Here is a 24176-nt window from a genome sequence, read left to right on the forward strand (position 1 = left end):
CTGAATATTCAATCTCAGCTACTGTTCAAGGATAATCAGTTAAGATATATAATTATACAAATGAAACAATTTAAATAGAATGATTAATAAATACAACAATTTTTCAAAGACGTGTTCTTTATTATTTAGCTGACTGTACCATAGTCATTTAAAGTTATATTTTCCATTCAAAGATGAATATTTTAAAACATCATTTTAAAAATGAAATTCTAGTCTTGCTTCATTTTTCAGGAAGGAAAGTATTGATATAATTAATTCTTAGAACCTAGCTTTATTACTGTAACTTGAAATTTGGCTAAATAGATTAATATTGACCATCTAACATTAATTTCACAGTAAATTTAGACAGACCAATGTCTTATCTAGTTTGCAACTAATAATATTAACAACAACAAAAATTTATAAATTCAGTCCTAAAGCCATCAGCACACACTTCTGGAAACTGGTACTATGTGCCACTTAAAAAGTCCTTTGGCCCAGTTACTCTCTAAAGGTAACAGAACATTTGAAGTAGCTGAATCACTTTCTTTGCTCAATATTTAGCCTATGGTCACTGGTAATCCTTGAAATCCCAAAGGCATTCCTGCCCCTTTCCTTTCTTCTTACTCCAGTAATGTGGGATATTTATAGTTCAATTTTTAAAATAAAATAAAAATATTTTCCTACCAGAAGCTGAAGCAGTATCCTCATTGTCATGCTTTTCATGCCATTCCATAGTCCTATAATAGCTGAGCATAACTTCCCACAGTGCTTTGCACAGGTCTGCAAGGCATGGAATATAGCTGTCTGGTGTAACATGCTAAAGAAAATGAGAAGAGACAACTTTCAAATTATTATGTTTACTCTAACACAGTTATAATAAAATATGTTATTAATCAAATATATTCAAAAATTACAAATAACTAAGAAAATTTCTTCAACTGACATATCTAAAGAGAAAATTCAATGGTGAGAAAAAAAAATTTTAAATAATTCCAATCTCAACATGGCTTCTTCGTACACGTTAAGAATATCAGCCCATATGCTGTGAATCAATCTGTAGTTACAGAACCATAAAGAAATTACTGAATTAGCAACTGGTCCCATAAATAGCAGTGTAAACATCCCCAAATGCATTTTTTGAAAGACATGATCCTAAACATGCAAATACAGCTTTACATAGCCGGACCTCAGTCACAACTTGCAAAAAGGAGGTTGGATTTACAATTCTATCATTTCATTGTGTAAATTAAGTAAACATCTTTGACAATCTCTAAATTTTTAAAATCATATGGAATAGATATTCAATATCTGACAATAACATTTTAAAACAACTTCTAACATAAACAAGGCTATGAAACAATATATGAACTCAACTACTCTCCTTAATGGAAGTGCATGAATTTTGTTTCCCTTTGTAAAAACAACCAATTTGCCATTCTGCCCTTTTATTTTATTCTATTTTGCAGGCTTCCCATTTGTCATAATGCAGTAATTGCTCCATCATTTGAGATTTTCTAGCATTTCTTTAGTTTGTGATCAATCGACTACAACTTATGCTGATGAAATATTGAAAGTTGAAGACTCTGGTGTAAGTAAACTCCCCAAGATAAACAGCTAGTAGAAATAAGCTATGGCAAGTATTGCCATGGTGTGTGGTTGATGCTCCTGATGTCACAGTTAGTAGTGGTCCTTGCTCTTTCAAAAGGCTTTTTCTTCCCATAATGATCTCTCCCTCTAAGCTCATTCACCAAAACATTCATTTGGCAAGTAATAAAAATACTAGCTTACGTGATTTACTACACTTCCATGTCAGTATATCAAATCTTTGAAACTAAACTAGGAAGTACTAAAATAAAAAAGTTAAACTCTGGAGTCAGACTGTGGGGTTTATGCCAAGAATGCTAGAATGGCTTAATCTTACAAAATCTATTAATATAATTTGCTCTATTAATAGGTCTAAGGAGAAAAATCAAATGATTATCTCAATAGATGCTGATTTAAAAAAAATTTCTCAAAGTGGGCTTTAAGAAAATTCAAAACCCACTCCTAACAAAATCATATGAGGAAACAAGAATGGATAGGTATTTCCTTAATATGAGAAAACTCTAAGGCACAACCCCTATGGTCACAAAAAAAAAAAAAAAAAAGATGCCCATTACCTCCACTACTGTTTAACTGTTTACACTGCTATTTATGAGAACACCTGCTAATTCAATAATTTCTTTGTTTGATTCACAGCATATGGGCTGGTATTTAACAATGATTCAGAAGTACAAGCTAATGCAATTAGATTACAGAAAACAGAGGCAAAAGAATAGGACAAGAAAAAATAAAACTATTTATATCTGCTAATGACACAAAAATATGCCCAGAAATTCCTAGAGAACCAATAATAAAACTAATTCAAACAATAAAAGAATTCAGCAAAGTAGCAAGTTATAAAATGTACATGCCCAAACCAATGGCATTTGTATACAAATAAACATTTAGAAGAGACACTGAATGAGAAACCCTCATTTATAATAACAAGAGAGAATTTTTAGGAATTTAATAAGAAATGATTGAAAACCAAGAAGAAAACCATGAAACACTCTCAAGAGACATAAAAATAGACTTGAACAAATGGAAAGAAATCCCTTATTCTTGGCGAGGATGTCTCAACATCATCAAGATGTCTATTCTCCCTAAGTTAATTTATAAATTTACTGAGATAGCAATAAAAAAGTACAGAAAAAGATCTGGTCTCATATAAAAATCTGGTATATGATAAAGATGGCATCGCACATCACTTAGATGAAGATAGTGTTTTCTTCACAAATAGTGTTGGGAAAATTGTATAGTTAGCTGGAAAAAGATAAAATTAGACATATTCCTCCAGAATACGTAAGAATAAACTCCAAATGAATAAGAGATTTAAATGTCAAAAATAAAACTATACTAGAAGAAAACATGAATCAATTTCTCTCTAACATTGATATAGGAAAAGACTTTCTAATTACAACACAAAATTTACAAGTAATAAAAGTAACATTTGATATTATTATATAAAAACATAAGTAAATTTGTATAGCAAAAAAACACCATATGTGAGGTCAAAAGACAAATGACAACTCTGTAAAATATTCACAACATATATTCACAATAAAGAGCTGATGTTCCACATTTATATAGAATTCTTAAAAGTTTGGGGAAAAAAAAGACTAAAACTCCTATCAAAAAAATGAGAAAAAATGGGAGGAGCCAAGATGGCCAAATAGGAACAGCTCCGGTCTACAGCTCCCAGCGTGAGCGACTCAGAAGACAAGTGATTTCTGCATTTCCATCTGAGGTACCAGGTTCATCTCACTAGGGAGTGCCAGAGAGTGGGCGCAGGGCAGTGGGTACGCACACCGTGCACGAGCCGAAGAAGGGCAAGGCATTGCCTCACTCGAGAAGTGCAAGGGGTCAAGGAGTTCCCTTTCCTAGTCAAAGAAAGGGGTGACAGACGGCACCTGGAAAATCGGGTCACTCCCACCCGAATACTGTGCTTTTCCGACGGGCTTAAAAAACAGAGCACCAGGAGATTATATCCCGCACCTGGCTCAGAGGGTCCTATGCCCACGGAGTCTTGCTGATTGCTAGCACAGCAGTCTGAGATCAAACTGCAAGGCGGCAGCAAGGCTGGGGGAGGGGCGCCCACCATTGCCCAGGCTCGCTTAGGTAAACAAAGCAGCCAGGAAGCTCAAACTGGGTGGAGCCCACCACAGTTCAAGGAGGCCTGCCTGCCTCTGTAGGCTCCACCTCTGGGGGCAGGGCACAGACAAACAAAAAAGACAGCAGTAACCTCTGCAGACTTAAACGTCCCTGTCTGACAGCTTTGAAGAGAGCAGTGGTTCTCCCAGCACGCAGCTGGAGATCTGAGAACCGGCAGACTGCCTCCTCAAGTGGGTCCCTGACCCCTGACCCCCGAGCAGCCTAACTGGGAGGCACCACCCAGCAGGGGCAGACTGACACCTCACACGGCTGGCCGGGTACTCCAACAGACCTGCAGCTGAGGGTCCTGTCTCTTAAAAGGAAAACTAACAGAAAGAACATCCACACCAAAAACCCATTGGTACATCACCATCATCAAAGACCAAAAGTAGATAAAACCACAAAGATGGGGAAAAAACAGAGCAGAAAAACTGGAAACTCTAAAAAGCAGAGCGCCTCTCCTCCTCCAAAGGAACGCAGTTCCTCACCAGCAACGGAACAAAGCTGGACGGAGAATGACTTTGACGAGCTGAGAGAAGAAGGCTTCAGACGATCAAATTACTCCGAGCTACGGGAGGATATTCAAACCAAAGGCAAAGAAGTTGAAAACTTTGAAAAAAATTTAGAAGAATGCATAACTAGAATAACCAATACAGAGAAGTGCTTAAAGGAGCCGATGGAGCTGAAAACCAAGGCTCGAGAACTACGTGAAGAATGCAGAAGCCTCAGGAGCCGATGCGATCAAATGGAAGAAAGGGTATCAGTGATGGAAGACGAAATAAATGAAATGAAGCAAGACGGGAAGTTTAGAGAAAAAAGAATAAAAAGAAACGAGCAAAGCCTCCAAGAAATATGGGACTATGTGAAAAGGCCAAATGTACGTCTCATTGGTGTACCTGAAAGTGACAGGGAGAATGGAACCAAGTTGGAAAACACTCTGCAGGACATTATCCAGGAGAACTTCCCCAATCTAGCAAGGCAGGCCAACATTCAGATTCAGGAAATACAGAGAATGCCACAAAGATACTCCTCGAGAAGAGCAACTCCAAGACACATAATTGTCAGATTCACCAAAGTTGAAATGAAGGAAAAAATGTTAAGGGCAGCCAGAGAGAAAGGTCAGGTTACCCTCAAAGGGAGGCCCATCAGACTAACAGCGGATCTCTCGGCAGAAACTCTACAAGCCAGAAGAGAGTGGGGGCCAATATTCAACATTCTTAAAGAAAAGAATTTTCAACCCAGAATTTCATATCCAGCCAAACTAAGCTTCATAAGTGAAGGAGAAACAAAATACTTTACAGACAAGCAAATGCTGAGAGATTTTGTCACCACCAGGCCTCCCCTAAAACAGCTCCTGAAGGAAGCGCTAAACATGGAAAGGCACAACCGGTACCAGCCGCTGCAAAATCATGCCAAAATGTAAAGACCATCGAGACTAGGAAGAGACTGCATCAACTAACAAGCAAAATAACCAGCTAACATCATAATGACAGGATCAAATTCACACATAACAATATTAACTTTAAATGTAAACGGACTAAATGCTCCAATTAAAAGACACAGACTGGCAAATTGCATAAAGAGTCAAGACCCATCAGTGTGCTGTATTCAGGAAACCCATCTCACGTGCAGAGCTGTATTCACGAAACCCATCTCACGTGCAGAGACACACATAGGCTCAAAATAAAAGGATGGAGGAAGATCTCCCAAGCAAATGGAAAACAAAAAAACACAGGGGTTGTAATCCTAGTCTCTGATAAAACAGACTTTAAACCAACAAAGATCAAAAGAGACAAAGAAGGCCGTTACATAATGGTAAAGGGATCAATTCAACAAGAAGAGCTAACTATCCTAAATATATATGCACCCAATACAGGAGCACCCAGATTCATAAAGCAAGTCCTGAGTGACCTACAAAGAGACTTAGACTCCCACACATTAATAATGGGAGACTTTAACACCCCACTGTCAACATTAGACAGATCAACGAGACAGAAAGTCAACAAGGATACCCAGGAATTGAACTCAGCTCTGCACCAAGCAGACCTAATAGACATCTACAGAACTCTCCACCCAGAATCAACAGAATATACATTTTTTTTTCAGCACCACACCACACCTATTCCAAAATTGACCACATACTTGGAAGTAAAGCTCTCCTCAGTAAATGTAAAAGAACAGAAATTATAACAAACTATCTCTCAGATCACAGTGCAATCAAGCTAGAACTCAGGATTAAGAATCTCACTCAAAACCGCTCAACTACATGGAAACTGAACAACCTGCTCCTGAATGACTACTGGGTACATAACGAAATGAAGGCAGAAATAAAGATGTTCTTTGAAACCAACGAGAACCAAGACACAACATACCAGAATCTCTGGGATGCATTCAAAGCAGTGTGTAGAGGGAAATTTATAGCACTAAATGCCCACAAGAGAAAGCAGGAAAGATCCAATATTGACACCCTAACATCACAATTAAAAGAACTAGAAAAGCAAGAGCAAACACATTCAAAAGCTAGCAGAAGGCAAGAAATAACTAAAATCAGAGCAGAACTGAAGGAAATAGAGACACAAAAAACCCTTCAAAAAATTAATGAATCCAGGAGCTAGTTTTTTGAAAGGATCAACAAAATTGATAGACCGCTAGCAAGATTAATAAAGAAAAAAAGAGAGAAGAATCAAATAGATGCAATAAAAAATGATAAAGGGGATATCACCACCGATCCCACAGAAATACAGACTACCATCAGAGAATACTACAAACACCTCTATGCAAATAAACTAGAAAATCTAGAAGAAATGGATAAATTCCTTGACACATACACCCTCCCAAGACTAAACCAGGAAGAAGTTGAATCTCTGAATAGACCAATAACAGGAGCTGAAATTGTGGCAATAATCAATAGCTTACCAACCAAAAAGAGTCCAGGACCGTATGGATTCACAGCCGAATTCTACCAGAGGTACAAGGAGGAACTGGTACCATTCCTTCTGAAACTATTCCAATCAATAGAAAAAGAGGGAATCCTCCCTAACTCACTTTATGAGGCCAGCATCATCCTGATACCAAAGCCGGGCAGAGACACAACCAAAAAAGAGAATTTTAGACCAATATCCTTGACGAACACTGATGCAAAAATCCTCAATAAAATACTGGCAAACCGAATCCAGCAGCACATCAAAAAGCTTATCCACCATGATCAAGTGGGCTTCATCCCTGGGATGCAAGGCTGGTTCAATACACGCAAATCAATAAATGTAATCCAGCATATAAACAGAACCAAAGACAAAAACCACATGATTATCTCAATAGATGCAGAAAAGGCCTTTGACAAAATTCAACAACCTTCATGCTAAAAACTCTCAATAAATTAGGTATTGATGGGACATATCTCAAAATAATAAGAGCTATCTATGACAAAGCCACAGCCAATATCATACTGAATGGGCAAAAACTGGAAGCATTCCCTTTGAAAACTGGCACAAGACAGGGATGCCCGCTCTCACCACTCCTATTCAACATAGTGTTGGAAGTTCTGGCCAGTGCAATTACGCAGGAGAAGGAAATAAAGGGTATTCAATTAGGAAAAGAGGAAGTCAAATTGTCCCTGTTTGCAGACGACATGATTGTATATCTAGAAAATCCCATCGTCTCAGCCCAAAATCTCCTTAAGCGGATAAGCAACTTCAGCAAAGTCTCAGGATACAAAATCAATGTACAAAAATCACAAGGATTCTTATACACCAATAACAGACAAACAGAGAGCCAAATCATGAGTGAACTCCCATTCACAATTGCTTCAAAGAGAATAAAATACCTAGGAATCCAACTTACAAGGGATGTGAAGGACCTCTTCAAGGAGAAGTACAAACCACTGCTCAAGGAAATAAAAGAGGATACAAACAAATGGAAGAACATTCCATGCTCATGGGTAGGAAGAATCAATATCATGAAAATGGCCATACTGCCCAAGGTAATTTACAGATTCAATGCCATCCCCATCAAGCTACCAAGGACTTTCCTCACAGAATTGGAAAAAACTACTTTAAAGTTCATATGGAACCAAAAAAGAGCCCACATCGCCAAGTCAATCCTAAGCCAAAAGAACAAAGCTGGAGGCATCACACTACCTGACTTCAAACTATACTACAAGGCTACAGTAACCAAAACAGCATGCTACTGGTACCAAACAGAGACATAGATCAATGGAACATAACAAAGCCCTCAGAAATAATGCTGCATATCTACAACTATCTGATCTTTGACAAACCTGAGAAAAACAAGCAATGGGGAAAGGATTCCCTATTTAATAAATGGTGCTGGGAAAACTGGCTAGCCATATGGAGAAAGCTGAAACTGGATCCCTTCCTTACACCTTATACAAAAATCAATTCAAGATGGATTAAAGACTTAAACGTTAGACCTAAAACCATAAAAACCCTAGAAGAAAACCTAGGCATTACCATTCAGGACATAGGCATGGGCAAGGACTTCATGTCTAAAACACCAAAAGCAATGGCAACAAAAGCCAAAATTGACAAATGGGATCTAATTAAACTAAAGAGCTTCTGCACAGCAAAGGAAACTACCATCAGAGTGAACAGGCAACCTACAAAATGGGAGAAAATTTTCACAACCTACTCATCTGACAAAGGGCTAATATCCAGAATCTACAATGAACTCAAACAAATTTACAAGGAAAAAAACAAACGACCCCATCAAAAAGTGGGCAAAGGACATGAACAGACACTTCTCAAAAGAAGACATTTATGCAGCCAAAAAACACATGAAAAAATGCTCACCATCACTGGCCATCAGAGAAATGCAAATCAAAACCACAATGAGATACCATCTCACACCAGTTAGAATGGCAATCATTAAAAAGTCAGGAAACAACAGGTGCTGGAGAGGATGTGGAGAAATAGGAACACTTTTACACTGCTGGTGGGACTGTAAACTAGTTCAACCCTTGTGGAAGACAGTGTGGCGATTCCTCAGGGATCTAGAACTAGAAATTCCATTTGACCCAGCCATCTCATTACTGGGTATATACCCAAAGGACTATAAATCATGCTGCTATAAAGACACATGCACACGTATGTTTATTGCGGCATTATTCACAATAGCAAAGACTTGGAACCAACCCAAATGTCCAACAATGATAGACTGGATTAACAAAATGTGGCACATATACACCATGGAATACTATGCAGCCATAAAAAATGATGAGTTCATGTCCTTTGTAGGGACATGGATGAAATTGGAAATCATCATTCTCAGTAAACTATCGCAAGAACAAGAAACCAAACACCGCATATTCTCACTCATAGGTGGGAATTGAACAATGAGAACACATGGACACAGGAAGGGGAACATCACACTCTGGGGACTGTTGTGGGGTGGGGAGAAGGGGGAGGGATAGCACTGGGAGATATACCTAATGCTAGATGACGAGTTAGTGGGTGCAGCACACCAGCACGGCACATGTATACATATGTAACTAACCTGCACATTTTGCACATGTACCCTAAAACCTAAAGTAGAATAATAATAAATTAATTAATTAATAAAAGAAAGCATATAAAAAAATAAAAACTCAGAATACTCTCAAAAAAAAAAAGAAAAGATCAACAAAATTGACAGACTGCTAGCAAGACTAATGAAGAAGAAAAGAGAAGAATCAAATAAAAAAATTTAAAAAAATGAGAAAAAATGCACAGGAACACACTTCATAAACAGAGATACAAAAATGGCCCTTCAACACAGAAAAGCATGTTCAGTTTTACTTGTAATAGGACAAATATAAGTTAAAACTACAATAAGATGCAAATTCACACCAATCTCAAAGATTCTCACCAATCTCAATCTTAAAGTTGACCACTGACAAAGATTCTCTCCTTAACCAAACTCTAGTCAGGCTCCTCTGAGCTATCTTCTTAACCATGGCCTAAAAAAACTTGGACAAAACACCCAATAGAGTTTCTAATGGCTCAAGCCACACCCCTAGGAGGACTTCAGACCCGCCTTAAAGTGCTGGCGTGAAAAAACTCAAGGCTGCCAATGTACTTGAAAAAAAATGTACTGTTTGTTCCAACATCTGAAGATAGGGCCCCTGTCCCCTAGTCTCTGTGAGAGGGTAGGAGCCTAACCTCCATAAACATCAGTTAGCAAACACAAATGGGTTTCATGTGGACCAACTCCCTTCTCACTTGTGAATGTTCACTTTTCTGACTCCACTAAGCCCCTGCTCAACCCCTTCCCTCATTTTCCCTTTATAAAATGCCCAGTCACCATTGTATAAATCAAAGTTGAATCAGTTCACACTGGACTCTTTTCCCTATTACAATAATATCTTCTGATTAAAACCTGTCCTCAACACTTTAACTAGTATCTGGCTTTATCTTTGACATCATATATGCTCTGTTGGCAAGGCTGTGATGCAACAGGCACTCTCATACATTGCTGATGCAAAATAGTACAATCCCAAGGAGAGGAATTTGTCACGATCTAGCAAAACCTACGTGTGTATTTTTTCTTCAACCTAGCAATTCTACTTCTAGGAATTTATACTGAAGGTATACCTCAAACAATGTGAAAATACATATGCACCATGTTATTTATTAAAGGATTATTTGTAATTGCAAAACACTGAAATATATTTAAATGTCCAAACACAGGAGATTGGTAGAACATTATTCATACATACAAAAGAGTACTTTGCAGCTGTGAAAAACAATTTTGGGTAATTTCTCACATTTACTTTTATAATCACTACCCTTACAATGAGCCAGTCTTAATGTTTTCCCTTGGTGATATGGTTTGGTTGTGTCTGTCCCCACCCAAATCTCACCTTGAATTGTAATAATCCCTATGTGTCAAGGGCGGGGAGGTTTTCCCCATACTGTTCTTGTGAGAGTGACTAAGTCTCATGAGATCTGATGGCTTTATAAGTGAGAGTTCCTCTGCACAAGCCCTCTTGCCAGCACCAGGTAAGATGAGACTTTACTCCTCATTTGCCTCCCGCCATGACTGTAAGGCCTCCCCAGTCATGTGGAACTGTGAGTCAATTAAACCTCTTTCATTTATAAATGACCCAGTCTTGGATGTGCCTTTATTAGCAGTGTGAGAACAGACTATACACTTAGTTTATTTTTAGCACATAATTATACCTGACATACCTCTTATACCATACACATATGACGAAAGCCAATACTAATGCACAGGGTCAGGAAAAGACTAAAAACCTTTTCCAAGAACAAGGCAAAGCAAAAATCCCAAAAAGTTCTGGGCTGCAACTCAGCAATCATACACCCGAATAAAGGTACTCCTCTACAAGTCAGTAGTTCTAACTTTTATTAGCCCAACTTTGCATAAATGTACATATTATGCAAACAAATTTAATCTAAGTATAGTTCAACATTCTTTCTGGTAGATAAGAGAAAGGCAGTGTTAGTCATATTATTTTCCCAAAGAAAAATTATGACTGTACAAATAATTGTGTTATAATTAATTTCTATTATACTTGTCACAGTTTAACAAACCAGAAAATTAAAACTTAGACCTACTATCTTCTATTCTCCACCCAACCACTGTCCAGCTCATTATATGCCTATTTATTTGAAAAAAAAAAAAAAGAGGTCCTTCATTACGTTACCTCTTGAGGATTTGCTGAAATTTAATGGGTTTGGATGAGATATACACACACAGATGTTTATGTGAATCTTTTTTTCATAAAAAGTTAAAGTTACTTAGTGAAGCTATAGCAAGCCTTTCTTCTCACTGAACTGATTCAAGTGTAAATAATCCAGAGATCTAGCTAAACCACTGCACATACGTAAACGTCTCCCAAAAGAACCCAAATTTATTATCTTCAAATATATTCACGAGTACAAACATAAGACTATGACATACGCAGCACCAGCAAACAAGATGATTCTTGCCTAAGTTCATATTCTAAAACAGGAACAAATGTAAAGACCATTTTATTAAATACATATACAATAAATAGTTTAAGGAAAAAAGGTAAGGTGGGGTAGATTTAAAAAAAAAACAACAACAACAATGTTTTCAATAAATTTAAGCCCAGCTATGTTAATCTCTGAAGGTTATACTGGCAATAAGTTAAAAGTTACTTCATTTTAAAATTGAGCCCCTTTCCATTATGCCATGCAACCAACTGGTGTCAATTCTCACAGTGACAAATGCTTCTCATCCTTTTAACATCATTTAACTAAAATCATTTGCAACTAGTATTTTCTACTTTATAAAAATCACCTCCAAATTTCAAATAGAGAATTTTATTACAAAGACATGAATGAATCATAACCAAAGAGACTCAATGAAGCCAGAGAATAAGCAAATAATTACACAGGTAATCAAAAAATAAAAGGCAGGCTAAGAAGACGAACCTGAGTGTTCCACCCAAACATCAATTCTTCACATCTGCAGGGCATAATGGAAAGAGACCTAAATTAAGAATTGGAATCCCTGGATTCCAGCTGACACTAGTTCCACAATTTACCAGTCACATGCCTTAGATAATAAACCACTCTGGTTCTCAGTTTCACCTTTCATAAATGTGTTAGAGATACCTGTATCTTCCTATTTCATCACTGGTTGAAGTCATTCATTTATTACTAAATACCTAACACTGAAACTCAGTTCAGGTTAAGGGAAGACTCATTTGGCATAATACTAGGAATATCATAGCAGAGGAGCACCATATTATAATCCCAGTTCTATGTTCACATCACATATGGAAAACAGCAATGAAAGTATTGATTGAATCAATTTACAAAATATTCACATAGTAAGACACCCCCCCAAGAGCTAAGTAACATACCTTGAAATTTTTTTTAAGAATAGATAAGAAATCGAAATTTAATTACCAAATATTTCTCTGTGTTCTAAAACTATTTTCCACAGATACTCTTCAACTGAAAGCTAGTAGCTTCAATTTATTTAGCAAAGATTGTAAAGTGAGGGGAAAAGATAAAATAGGCATATAATCTTTGGGAAATATCCCAAGAAATACACAGAAAAAAAAGGAAATTTTAAGCATCCTAATTTTTAAAAAAATCCATAAACTCTATAACAGAGACAACATACATGTCTAATAAATTTGGCGATCATAAAAGGTAAACAAATATCCTAGGAGGAAGGATTTGGAGAAGATGAACAAACTGGATGTTCCATGCAAGAAGCTCACAGCATTTCCACTATGCTTCACATTCAAACACCACAATTCACTCCTTAATCCAATTTTGATTAACACTTTCACAAAATCCACAAATCTGATTTCCCATCTCTTATCACTGTCAGTTCAGAGTAACACTTGGCACCTTCCATTTCTTCTATTAACCATCTCAACCAACCTGCCTGGTTAAAATAAAAATGATGAAACTAGCTTATCAAAACCAGCAACATCTCTGTCTTCATTATAAAATATAAGTTGAGGCCATTTTCAAAGAACAGTGTATATCCAGAAATTAATATAAGCAGCCTTTATAAGTTTGAAGGACACAATAAAAGAATGTCATCTTCTGAAAGTTATTTAAATGCAAAGTAAAGTAGTAAATATGGGAGGAAAAGCTGCTAGTTAGTCTTTTGCTTTTTACTCTATAATTTACTTTAATACTCATAAGAAATCTCTATTACTAAATCCCTACAAAAATTTCAAAGTAATGCTTTTTATATTAGAGCATCAAAATGAAAAATCTTAGGGATGGTTGTAATGAATTATTTTGTTCTTTTTCCACGTTTTGATTTAGCACTCTTATCACATCCTAACAAACATAAAGGGAACAGATGTTTTGGCATCCTCACAGAGATCCAAAATTCCCAGTGCCTCCACCCCCCAAAACACACACACAGTGATAGATGGATTTCAAAAAACAACAAAGCGTTGGTTATCAGTATCTTTAGATGAATGCTGTTGGTACTATGAGCTCACATCATCAGAAGCTGCTGGGGAGAATCCTGCTTATCTGAGTGGCTTCTGAAAATATGCTGCTGGTCAAAACAGCACCAGGCCCAGGGAGTTGAAAACATCTTTGGGGGTAACTCTGGACCTGAGGAAGTGTCTGAGCCAGTACCTAATATTTAATTACTCCAATATCTAATTACTTCTGTGAGGGCCTAGCTGTATGAAATATGATTATCTTAAGAAGTTTCCAACCACTGGAAACCAGAGAGGTAGTACTGCATAGTGGAAAGAGCACTGAACTAGATGAAACATGTTTGGGCTTGGAGCCCAACTTCGCAACTTACTTGATCATGACTCCTGCATAGCAATTCATGTATCTAAACCCCAAGGGTTAAAGCAAATCTCCTAGAGTCCCTCTGAAGCTTTAAAAGCTATGAGTCTCCATAGACAAAAATATGCATATGCTTTTAGCAAAACTTTCCTTGCAACTCACTGGATTCATTCATGATTTAAAAACAAATATAATCGGGGAGAAAAACACTCATTCTCATCTACCAGGCATTTTATCATTAAAGCTAAATATGTATATACACATAAGACATGTAATATGTATGATATAAATAATCCCAACTTGGAATTAAGTAACTAGCACCCGTTAAATTGTGAAATAAAAAGTTCTTTAGTTGGCAGGTTATTCTAATTGCTGTTAAATGGCCTTAATCAAATAGACAGCTCAATATTAGAAAACAAGCAAAGCATGTATAATCAGAATATATAATTATCTTTCAAAGTTTCAAGTGATAAGATGCTATTAACCCTCACGCTGCCTGAGATCCCACAAAAAAAGGCAGTATTTAAATATAAAAACACTATCAAATAATCAGGTGTTTGGGAGGTTTCAAAAATGGTTTCCTGTTGGGCAAGGTGGCGCAAAAATGGTTTCCTACTAGTAAATTATTTTTTCTTTCTGCTGGAAGCTGTGTGCCACCATATAAAGATAGGTTGGCTCTTTTTTATCTCCAATCCAATCCCCCTCCCTAAAAAAATCACCCAGCAGTCTAAATTACATTGATAATGTTAAGAGTTCTTAGACATGAACAATATAGAGGCCTTGCCAGACCTGGAACACCCCTCCACTTCCAGCCAAGACAGTAACACTAGTTATTCAGATAAATGGTTACCCAAAGCATGTGCTCCATAGGCACTCATTATTCCCTGGGTGCATTAGAAACAACCAAACCACCATACTGAAAAATCTGGTTAAACCAAGCCAGACAATCTACTGTTCCTTTCACCTGCCCTGTGCTTTCCCTACTCTCATCGCATTGCTCATGATATTTCCTTTCCATTACTGGACACACACTGTTCCTGTTGTGCCTGTTGAAATCTAAGACCCAACTTTTTCCTCCCTTGCAAACCTTAAAGAGATATTTTGACCCCTTGGATACTTTATGCCATTTGACCTTTTCTTACTCTACCTCTGATCATAATTAATGTGACCTTAACTAGATTATCACTTTAAAGTCTTATTTGTCCTTGCTGATCTGAACTGATGACTGATTAAGAAAACTGACAATTGAGTAAGAAAAGCTCAGTAGGCCAGGCGCGGTGGCTCACACCTATAATCCCAGCACTTTGGGAGGCCAAGGCGGGTGGATCACCTGAAGTCAGGATTTCGAGACCAGCGTGACCAACATGGTGAAACCCCGTCTCTACTCAAAATACAAAAATTAGCCAGGTGTGGTGGTGGGAGCCTGTAATCCCAACTACTTGGGAGGCTGAGGCAGGAGGATCACTTGAACCTGTTGAACCCGGGAGGCAGAGGTTGCAATGAGCCAAGATCACGCCATTGCACTCCAGCCCAGGCAACAGAGGGAAACTCCGCCTCAAAAAAAAAAAAAAAAAAAAACAAAGAAAAAAGAAAAGCTCAGTAATGACAAGGGAACTGATTTACACTTAACAAGTTATAGTGCTAAGAATATGAAGTCTGTGTCTTCTACCAGCATCCAGGAAATAGTAACAGGCTAGCTTACTAATTTGCAAGTAGAATAAAATTTCAGACTCTTCACAATTTTTGATGATCCAGAGAGAAAATGGCAGGAAAAAAAGGAAGAAACAAATGAACTTTCCTTACCTACGTTTTGGTCATTAAGTTTTAATTTTAAAAATTATCAAAACCTACTTAATTTAGAAATCATTACATAAAACTGTGTACTACAAAATTAGCTAGGCACTCCATATATGTGATAAGAATAAATCTGACAGCTGAATTCTTAGTTCATTCTGAAACTGACCTGAGCAAAACAAGTAAATGATATATTCTTTGAAGTGAAAAGGTTTCTCTCTTCAACCAAATATTCAAATTTGTAGCATTCAGCAAGAAAGGTCTACTCACCTATCCAACCACATCAAGCAAATTAACCTCAACAATCAATGAAATGTCGTTTAACCTCCTTACCATCCGAAACATGCCTGAGTGACATGCAACACAAATTATTTTTGATATGCTACCTCTGGCATCTGATAATTATGGTATTAAATAAAAGATAATCAGCATTCATGTGCTCAGGGAAAGGGATAAATGCAGACTCTGCTGATCAGGAGTGTAAATTGAAATACCATTTTTTATAGGGCAATTTAGGAAAGACAAACCAAAAGCCTTTAAAATGTAAAGCTTTGACAGACAATGCAATTTCATTTCTCATGATTTATCCTAAAGAAATAAAGATGTACACAAAGATTTAGCTTTAAGAATATTTACTACAGTGCTGTTCATAATGACAAAAGCTGGAAATATCCAAGAACAGGAAAGCAGTTAATTAATCCACAGCATCTCTTACAGTGAAATACCGTTTGGTCATTAAAAATTATGCAAGTAGCATATTTACTGAAATGGAAATTTTTTTTTTTTTTTTTTTTTTTTTTTGAGACGGAGTCTGGCTCTGTCCCCCAGGCTGGAGTGCAGTGATGCAATCTCGGCTCACGGCAAGCTCCGCCTCCCGGGTTCATGCCATTCTCCTGCCTAAGCCTCCCCAGTAGCTGGGACTACAGGTGCCCGCCACCACGCCCAGCTAATTTTTTGTATTTTTAGTAGAGACAGGGTTTCACCATGTTAGCCAGGATGGTCTCGATCTCCTGACCTCGTGATCCGCCCGCCTCGGCCTCCCAAAGTGCTGGGATTACAGGCATGAGCCACCGCGCCTGGCCGGAAAAATTGTTTATAATGTAGAAAGTGGGAAAAAAGTTATAAAACAGTTTGTGCGGCTACTTTTAAAAGCTATCGGCTTATATACACATTAAAAGAACCGGCTCTGCATGCAGACATATGCAATTTTTACTTTCTTCTCTTTGCTTGTGTCTTTTCCTACAATTAATGTTTTAGTTGTATAATTTAAAATATGCATATTTTTAAGAGAATGTACATTAATGATTGCTTAATTTGAGCCACCATTTATATAACTTATATTATGTCTAGCCCTATAAAGACTGTGAGTAACATAAAGACATACAAATAACGTACCAGTTTAAGAAGTCGGAAAACAGAAAAGGGATAAGGAGGCAGCAGTTAATTCTATAGAGAACCCAAAACAAAATGGGTACTAAACATGAACATTAACTTTAGCATTAACTTCCTGCAGCTTATCATCCATAGTAAAGAGAGTCAATACACTCTCACAGTATCCGATGACAGAAAATATTAATTCTTCACAAAAATCCTGAGGATTTAGGAACAGAAACATGTTTTCACTCAAAAGAAGAATCTGTCTTTGGGGTTTTATACTAATAACAAAATAAACTGTTATCTTCTACAGGGACCTTACTAAAGATATTGGTTGACTCCCAAAAAATTGACATGATTATAATTCGTATCAAAAAATATTATTTTTAAGAATGAAACTTTAAAAGCCTATAAGAACGAAACATTAGATCAATATTATAGTTTGTCTATGATGTACTAATATAAAGCACCTGTAAAAGTACATGGCTCAGAGAAGGTGCTCAGTGTTGGTTTTCTTTCCCTCTCACTTAACCTAAACAGACTCCAATTGTGTCAACACCACACCAATTGGAGACAAATATGGCAATCCAATTACTAAGGAAACACCTCCAATGTGCCAGACACTATGAAAACACATAATGAAATAATTTCAAAAGTTTTTCTAACAGAAACATTTTCCCCCAAATAATATATGAGTGTGTATGTATATATGTATACATATAGAGAGAGAGTATATTTTTACATAGCATATATTTTTACCACATTATGAAATTCATCATAAAAACAGAACTCAAAGCTCATTAAGATCATTTGGAAATGAACAATTTTAAAAATAGTTGAGAAAACTTCAGGCAGCCTAGCCAACTCTATTATCCTAAAATTAATCAATAACATCCTAATTAGCATCTTGAAATAAGCTCCCCAGGAAAACCCATCAGCCTGCCAAAGTAATGTTATTTTTGAAAAGGAAAAAAAAAATCCTTATGAATACTTCATAAACTTTCAAATAAACCACAAAGGGTTTCTCTACAAAGGTGCTACATTAAAAGCTTCCAAATGTTGTCTATAAATCTCTCTGCAAATTGGTGTAAATATGTAGGGTACATCAAAATGTAAATGCAATCACAAACAAGGCTTAATTTTTTAAGTAAATAAGAGTACTACTATGAGCCCTTTATACTTTCCCTTTCCAGAAATGAAGTATGATGAATTTTCATTTGGAAATCTTGCTGCTAAGTTTTAGCAATTTATTTGGGTTTCAAAATAATGTATCCACTTTTTAAAAAAAAGAACCTAAACAGCTAGTGTAAAAGCAGTAAACCAATACATCAAGAAAAGCAGAGAAAACAGACTGAAAGACAACCAATAAAAACTATGCATCTAATTAAACCACTCTAAAAACATGTTTAGTAAAGAAAAAAAAGTACATTCAACTGCAAAATGATTTCAAAAAGCTCAAAACCAACTAAACTTTTAAACTCAGAGCAATGGTGAATAGAAACAAATGGCAGAAAATTGATTGGGAAAGGATACTGCTGGCCTTAAGAACTTGAGGTTCTGTATATCAGAGTAAATAAAAATGGAACGCTAATTTCATCTCAGATTTCCAAGAGGTTTTTTTTTTCTTTTTTTTAAATTAGTTCAATTTCACTGTAGCTCATTTAGGCTGATATCTAAGAATGGTTTAATATGATACTGTGCATAAAGCAAGCAGATGATTATCTCTTTTCATTTCCACTCTCTTTCCATTTAAAGGAAGCACAATTATTCCCTGTTCACAGGAACTCAATCTCCCTCTTACTCTGTACCATTCATCTTAATTTTCAATGTTATTTTTAAGCTCTATGTATGATTAAACACATCCTTCAAAACATTGCTACTGTACAGAGGATATAAACTGCCAAAATGCCTAGACTCTTTCTTCTCATTTCATGTCAGTCAACACCCTGCACATGTTTTAAGGACTCTCCTGCTTCTTGCTCACCTGATGCCCCACTGCCACATTTGCTCTCACACAAGTATATCTTCGATAATTATTATCAGTTATTTTTAATCAGAGGCTAAAATGATCCCCCACTGCCACACATTGAAAAATAAGCAGCTTACATTCTAATACAAGGTTCCTTCATGAATTATCTCTCTTGCCTGAGTTATGCCAGAGCCTTGTTATTTTTTCTCACCAGGAAAATGTACTTAGATTTCCTTTCATCAGCTTCTTTATTCAGCTCCTCTATCTTTCCTCTCCTTAGCTAACCACTATATTTTACAGAACTCAGTTACTAAAAGTTAACAACTTTTCATCAAACTAAGTAATAAATAAGCAGAACTAGAAACAATTTCTTCCAAATCTTACCTGATTTAACCATCAAATATGACTCAATATTATAAAATAAATTAACAGGTTACAAAAAGGTTTCTGCACTCATATCTGCCTGTAGCAGCACTGACCAGGAGCCTTGGGGGTAATTTCTAGGAGGCCTGGGATGATTTCTAAACTTCTTTAATTTTTTTATTGAGAATAGCCAAAGAAAATGGGTTGCCTTGATATGCATCACAATCTTCACCTTATTATGTTAACTCCTCTCTTAAAAAGAAATTCCTCCATGAAGCCATCGCTAATATTTGCTATTATTCTCACCAATTCGAACCAAAGCTACTTCAACTAATGTTTTAAGCACAGCTTGAATAAATACCAAAAATGTACAACTGTGTTAGATGAATAATAATATATGTGCCTGCTGTTATGTTTTCTATGACTACACTTCGAAATATTAATAAATGATTGGTTTCCTTAATTTAATTATAGATATACATATATGTGTGTGTGTATATATATGTACATACATATGTACATATATGTGTGTATATATATGTACATACATATGTACATATATGTGTGTATATATGTGTGTATATATGTGTGTATATATATGTGTATATATATGTACATATATATATATCACCTACTATCACACATATATGGATAATTTTATAATAAAGTACCAGAAGTTTCTTCGGGATAATTTTAACAAGTATTTACTAAAGATGAAATTAAGGATAAGCTATTTATTATCTTATAATTTAAATATATACACAACTACTTCAAAAGATTATTTTACACTCAGCTTTTTTTTTTTTTTTTTTTTTGAGACAGAGTCTGTCGCCCAGGCTGGAGTGCAGTGGCGTGATCTCAGCCCACTGCAACCTCCACCTCCCTGGTTCAAGCAATTCTCCTGCTTCAGCCTTCCCAGTAGCAGGGATTACAGGCATGCGCCACTACACCCAGCTAATTTTTTTTTTTTGTATTTTTAGTAGATGCAGGGTTTTGCCATGTTGTCCAGGCTGGTCTTGAACCCCTGGCCTCGGCCTCCCGAAGTGCCGGGATTAAAGGCATGAGCCACCATGCCCGGCCTACAGTCAGCTTCTTAAAAAAGTGAAAGAAACTCAGAAGAAACATAATGATAAACACCTTGAGCATAAATTTTTGTTCATAAAAATTTGTAAGCCAAGTATACCTTTCAGCTTTTTGTTATATAAATGCACAGAGGGGATTTCTCAAGAAGCATGAGCACAATTTATGTCTTTGACTTTTTTAAAAGCATATAAAAATGGTCAATAAAAGAAAGCAAAATATATACACACAAACACACACAACAGATTTAACCAAATTTAAAAAGATGAAAAGACAAAACTCTAATTTGTTTAAAATGTTTGGTTTAATTTTTAAGAGTTCTCTTCTGCTTTAACAAGAAAAAATTGCTAACATAATAAATTGCTTTACCATCTATTAGTGATAGCAACATTACAATAAAAAAATTAATAAAACTTATTAGAATAAAAAAGGTGATTGGGTAATTTTATAAATACTATCAAAGTAAGAACATATATGAATACGAAAAATAACAATAAATAAAACATTTCAAAATTATTAATATTTACCAAATGATAGCTATACCTAAAACTGAACATTTAAAGACAAAATTATGCAACTACATCACACTTAAAGTTAGTAATAATCATAAAATCTGTAAAATAGTCCTCATGGTTTCTACAGTTTAAAAAGATATTTTTAGCCGTATTAACATACATCCACTGTCGTTATTAACTTAATCTCTGATACATCATATATAATCACACCCTTCCAGGATACTTATTGTAGCTCAGGTAAGAAAATTTCTGTAGTACCCAACAGACATATAACCAGCAGGTTTGACAAAGAAATTCATTGAAGGATGAAGATTACTTATTTTTACACTAATTCCTGGACACAATTACAAAACAGAATAGATATCTACTTACTAGAAGTGTTATAATTTCCTGACTTGACATTAGAGAAAACTCAAGGATGTCTCCAGTGAGAGACATAGTGCATTCTTAGGCTAAAGAAAGAAATCATGGTAAACAATACCTCCACATGGTTAAATCAAGTGGTCAATCCTGTAATATCACCATATTCAGACTCTCAGCAGCATCTGACACAGGTTCCATTCTTCTTGAAATGCTTCCTTCTTCATGCTGTTGTAACACCACCATCTCCTAGTTTTGCTCCTACCCAGCTAGTTGCTCTAAGACTCTACTAGTCTCACTCCTCTATCTAACCCCTGAATGTCACAAGATCCAGGGCCCTCATGTCTTCTTTATTTATACCCTTTCACCTCAATCTTCTTACCTGGTATTAGGGCTTTAAATACAAGTAGATGTTGATGACTCCTAAATTTACAAACTCAGCCCTGATCACTCTAGGTTCTTCTATGCAACTGCATCCTCAACAAGTCCACTTGAATGTTTAATAGATACCAAACAGAGCTCATGATTTTTCACCAAAGTCCTGTTCCTTCCCAGTCTTCCGTATAAAAGCAAATGGCACTACCATTCTCCCAATTATTCATCATTCTCTTTTCCTCACAGTCTACATCAACTCCTCAGCAGGACTTACTTCTAAAACAGAACCCAAGTCAGTCCACTTCTCACCTGTTAGGTTATATTACCTAAAGACCTATGTTTCTTTAAAAAGAAAAAGAAAAAAAACAGTTACAGATGCTGACAAAGGCAGCATTCGTACACATGAAAAAACTCGTTGAAAATCTGTACAGAAAACCAGCAATGATGGTTGCTTAGAAGCCTACTGGATGCATTCATAAGAGATAATTCGGAGCCTGAGAGAGATGGGTAAAAGAAGCTATGAAATGGTAAAGAGTTGATTGAGAAGCAATCATGCTCCAATCTCAGTAACCTTTACCATTTGTGTGACTGAGTCCTCCAATTTCTCTATGAGGAAAAGAACAACTTGGGAGAAAAAAAAATTTTGGCAAAGATTTATTTTTATTTTAGTAGCATTTTCAAATAGGTAGGTACCAAGATAAAGGAAATATAAATTTAAAATCTAAAGGAGAGATATATGAATAGTAATTAAGTCACTACATACTGTACAGAGATCCTTATATTGCAGCTTTTGGAATTTTGTGTCTGTGTTTCCTGCACATAGTTCCACATAACCAAGAACAACTTGAAACACGGTGTTGTGAATGGCTTGGGTGAAGTGCATATGAAGTTGATCCATTGCTGTCTGTGGAAAGAAAAAACGCACAACATAATTTCACATTATTAAAACAAATAAATTTCAACAAATTGAAAAAACCCAGGGAAACATCTTTTCAAATAATAGTTACAACACAAAGATAATATTTTTCCCAGAATTATACCTGTAGAGTATATTATTTGCAAATAACCCTTCACATAACCAGATTATCAGAGCACTCAAAATAAATGTGACTCGTAAACACTGCTCTGTTGTTCTTTATTTATAACTGGTACTCATCTTGCTCTTTCTTAAATACGTTGTACACAACCATATCTCTAATTACCCTCTGCATCATTCTGCATGTATTCCTTCTTTTATATCATTCAGTACACTTCTCAATGGTAATCTTCTCAGGGAACCTTCCATGACTAGCCTATATGAATCAGTACTTTCTATCTCTGCATCCACATACTCTGATTTATATTTCTTTGTAACATTTGTTACTATCTGACATCATATTCATTTACAGGCATACCTCACAAAGCAAATTTTTTTATTTCCCAGTGCATATAAAAGTTACATTTACACTGTACTATAGTCTATTTAAAGTGTGTAATAGCATTATGTCTTTAAAAAACAACATATAAAGCTTAATTTTAAAAAATTGCTAAAATTTAAAAAAATGCTAATAATCATCTGGGCCTTCAGTGAGTCGATCTTTTTTCGGGTCGAGGGTCTTGCCTCAATGTTGACGGCTGCTGACTGATCAGGGTGCTGGTTGCTAAAGGCTGAAGTGGCTATGGCAATTTCTGAAAAGACAACAGTGAAGTTTCCTGCATTAGTTGACTCTTCTTTTCACAAAATATTTCTCTGTAGCATGCAATGCTGTTTGATAGCATTTTATCCACAGTAGAACTTCTTTCAAAACTACAGTCAATCCTCTCAGACCCTCCTGCTGCTTTATCAACTAAGTTTATGTAATATCCCAAATTATTTCTTGTTATTTCAACAATGTTCATGGCATCTTCACTAGTAGATTCTATCTCAAGAAACCACTGTCTTTGCTCATCCATAAGAAGCAACTCTTACATCCATTCAAGTTTTATCATAAGATTATAGCAATTCAGTCACATCTTCAGGCTCCACTTCTAATTCTACTTCTGTTGCTGTTTCTACCACATCTGCAGTGATTTCTTCCACTGAAGTTTTGAACCCCTCAAAGTCATCATGAAGGCTGGAATCAACTTCTTCCAAACTCCTGCTAATGTTGCTATTTTGCCCTCCTCTCATGAATCACGAATGTTCTTAATGGCACCTAGAATGGTGAATCCTTTATGGGAGGTTTTCAGTTGACTTTCCTGAGATCCAGCAGAGGAATCACAAATGTTCTTAATGGCATACGGTAAATCCAGAAGGTTTTCAATTTACTCTCCCCAGATCCATCAGAATAATCACTATCTATGGTACCTATAGCCTTATAAAATGTATTTCTTAAGTAGCATGACTTGAAA

General features: G+C 36.1%; 1 protein-coding gene across 2 annotated transcripts in view; it reads right to left on the reverse strand.

Annotated features, from left to right (window-relative positions):
* Window positions 1-24176, reverse strand: part of VPS50 (VPS50 subunit of EARP/GARPII complex) — a 128136-nt gene that overhangs the window by 60214 nt on the left and 43746 nt on the right. For both annotated transcript variants that reach the window (XM_054495329.2, XM_054495331.2), the window contains exons 12-13: window positions 22570-22710; window positions 667-799 (exon numbers count right to left, since the gene is read on the reverse strand). In XM_054495329.2, coding sequence (XP_054351304.1) covers window positions 667-799; window positions 22570-22710 — 274 coding nt within the window. The remainder of the gene's footprint in view (window positions 1-666; window positions 800-22569; window positions 22711-24176) is intronic.

Source organism: Pongo pygmaeus, chromosome 6, assembly GCF_028885625.2.
Source record: "Pongo pygmaeus isolate AG05252 chromosome 6, NHGRI_mPonPyg2-v2.0_pri, whole genome shotgun sequence".
Lineage (NCBI taxonomy): Eukaryota > Metazoa > Chordata > Mammalia > Primates > Hominidae > Pongo > Pongo pygmaeus.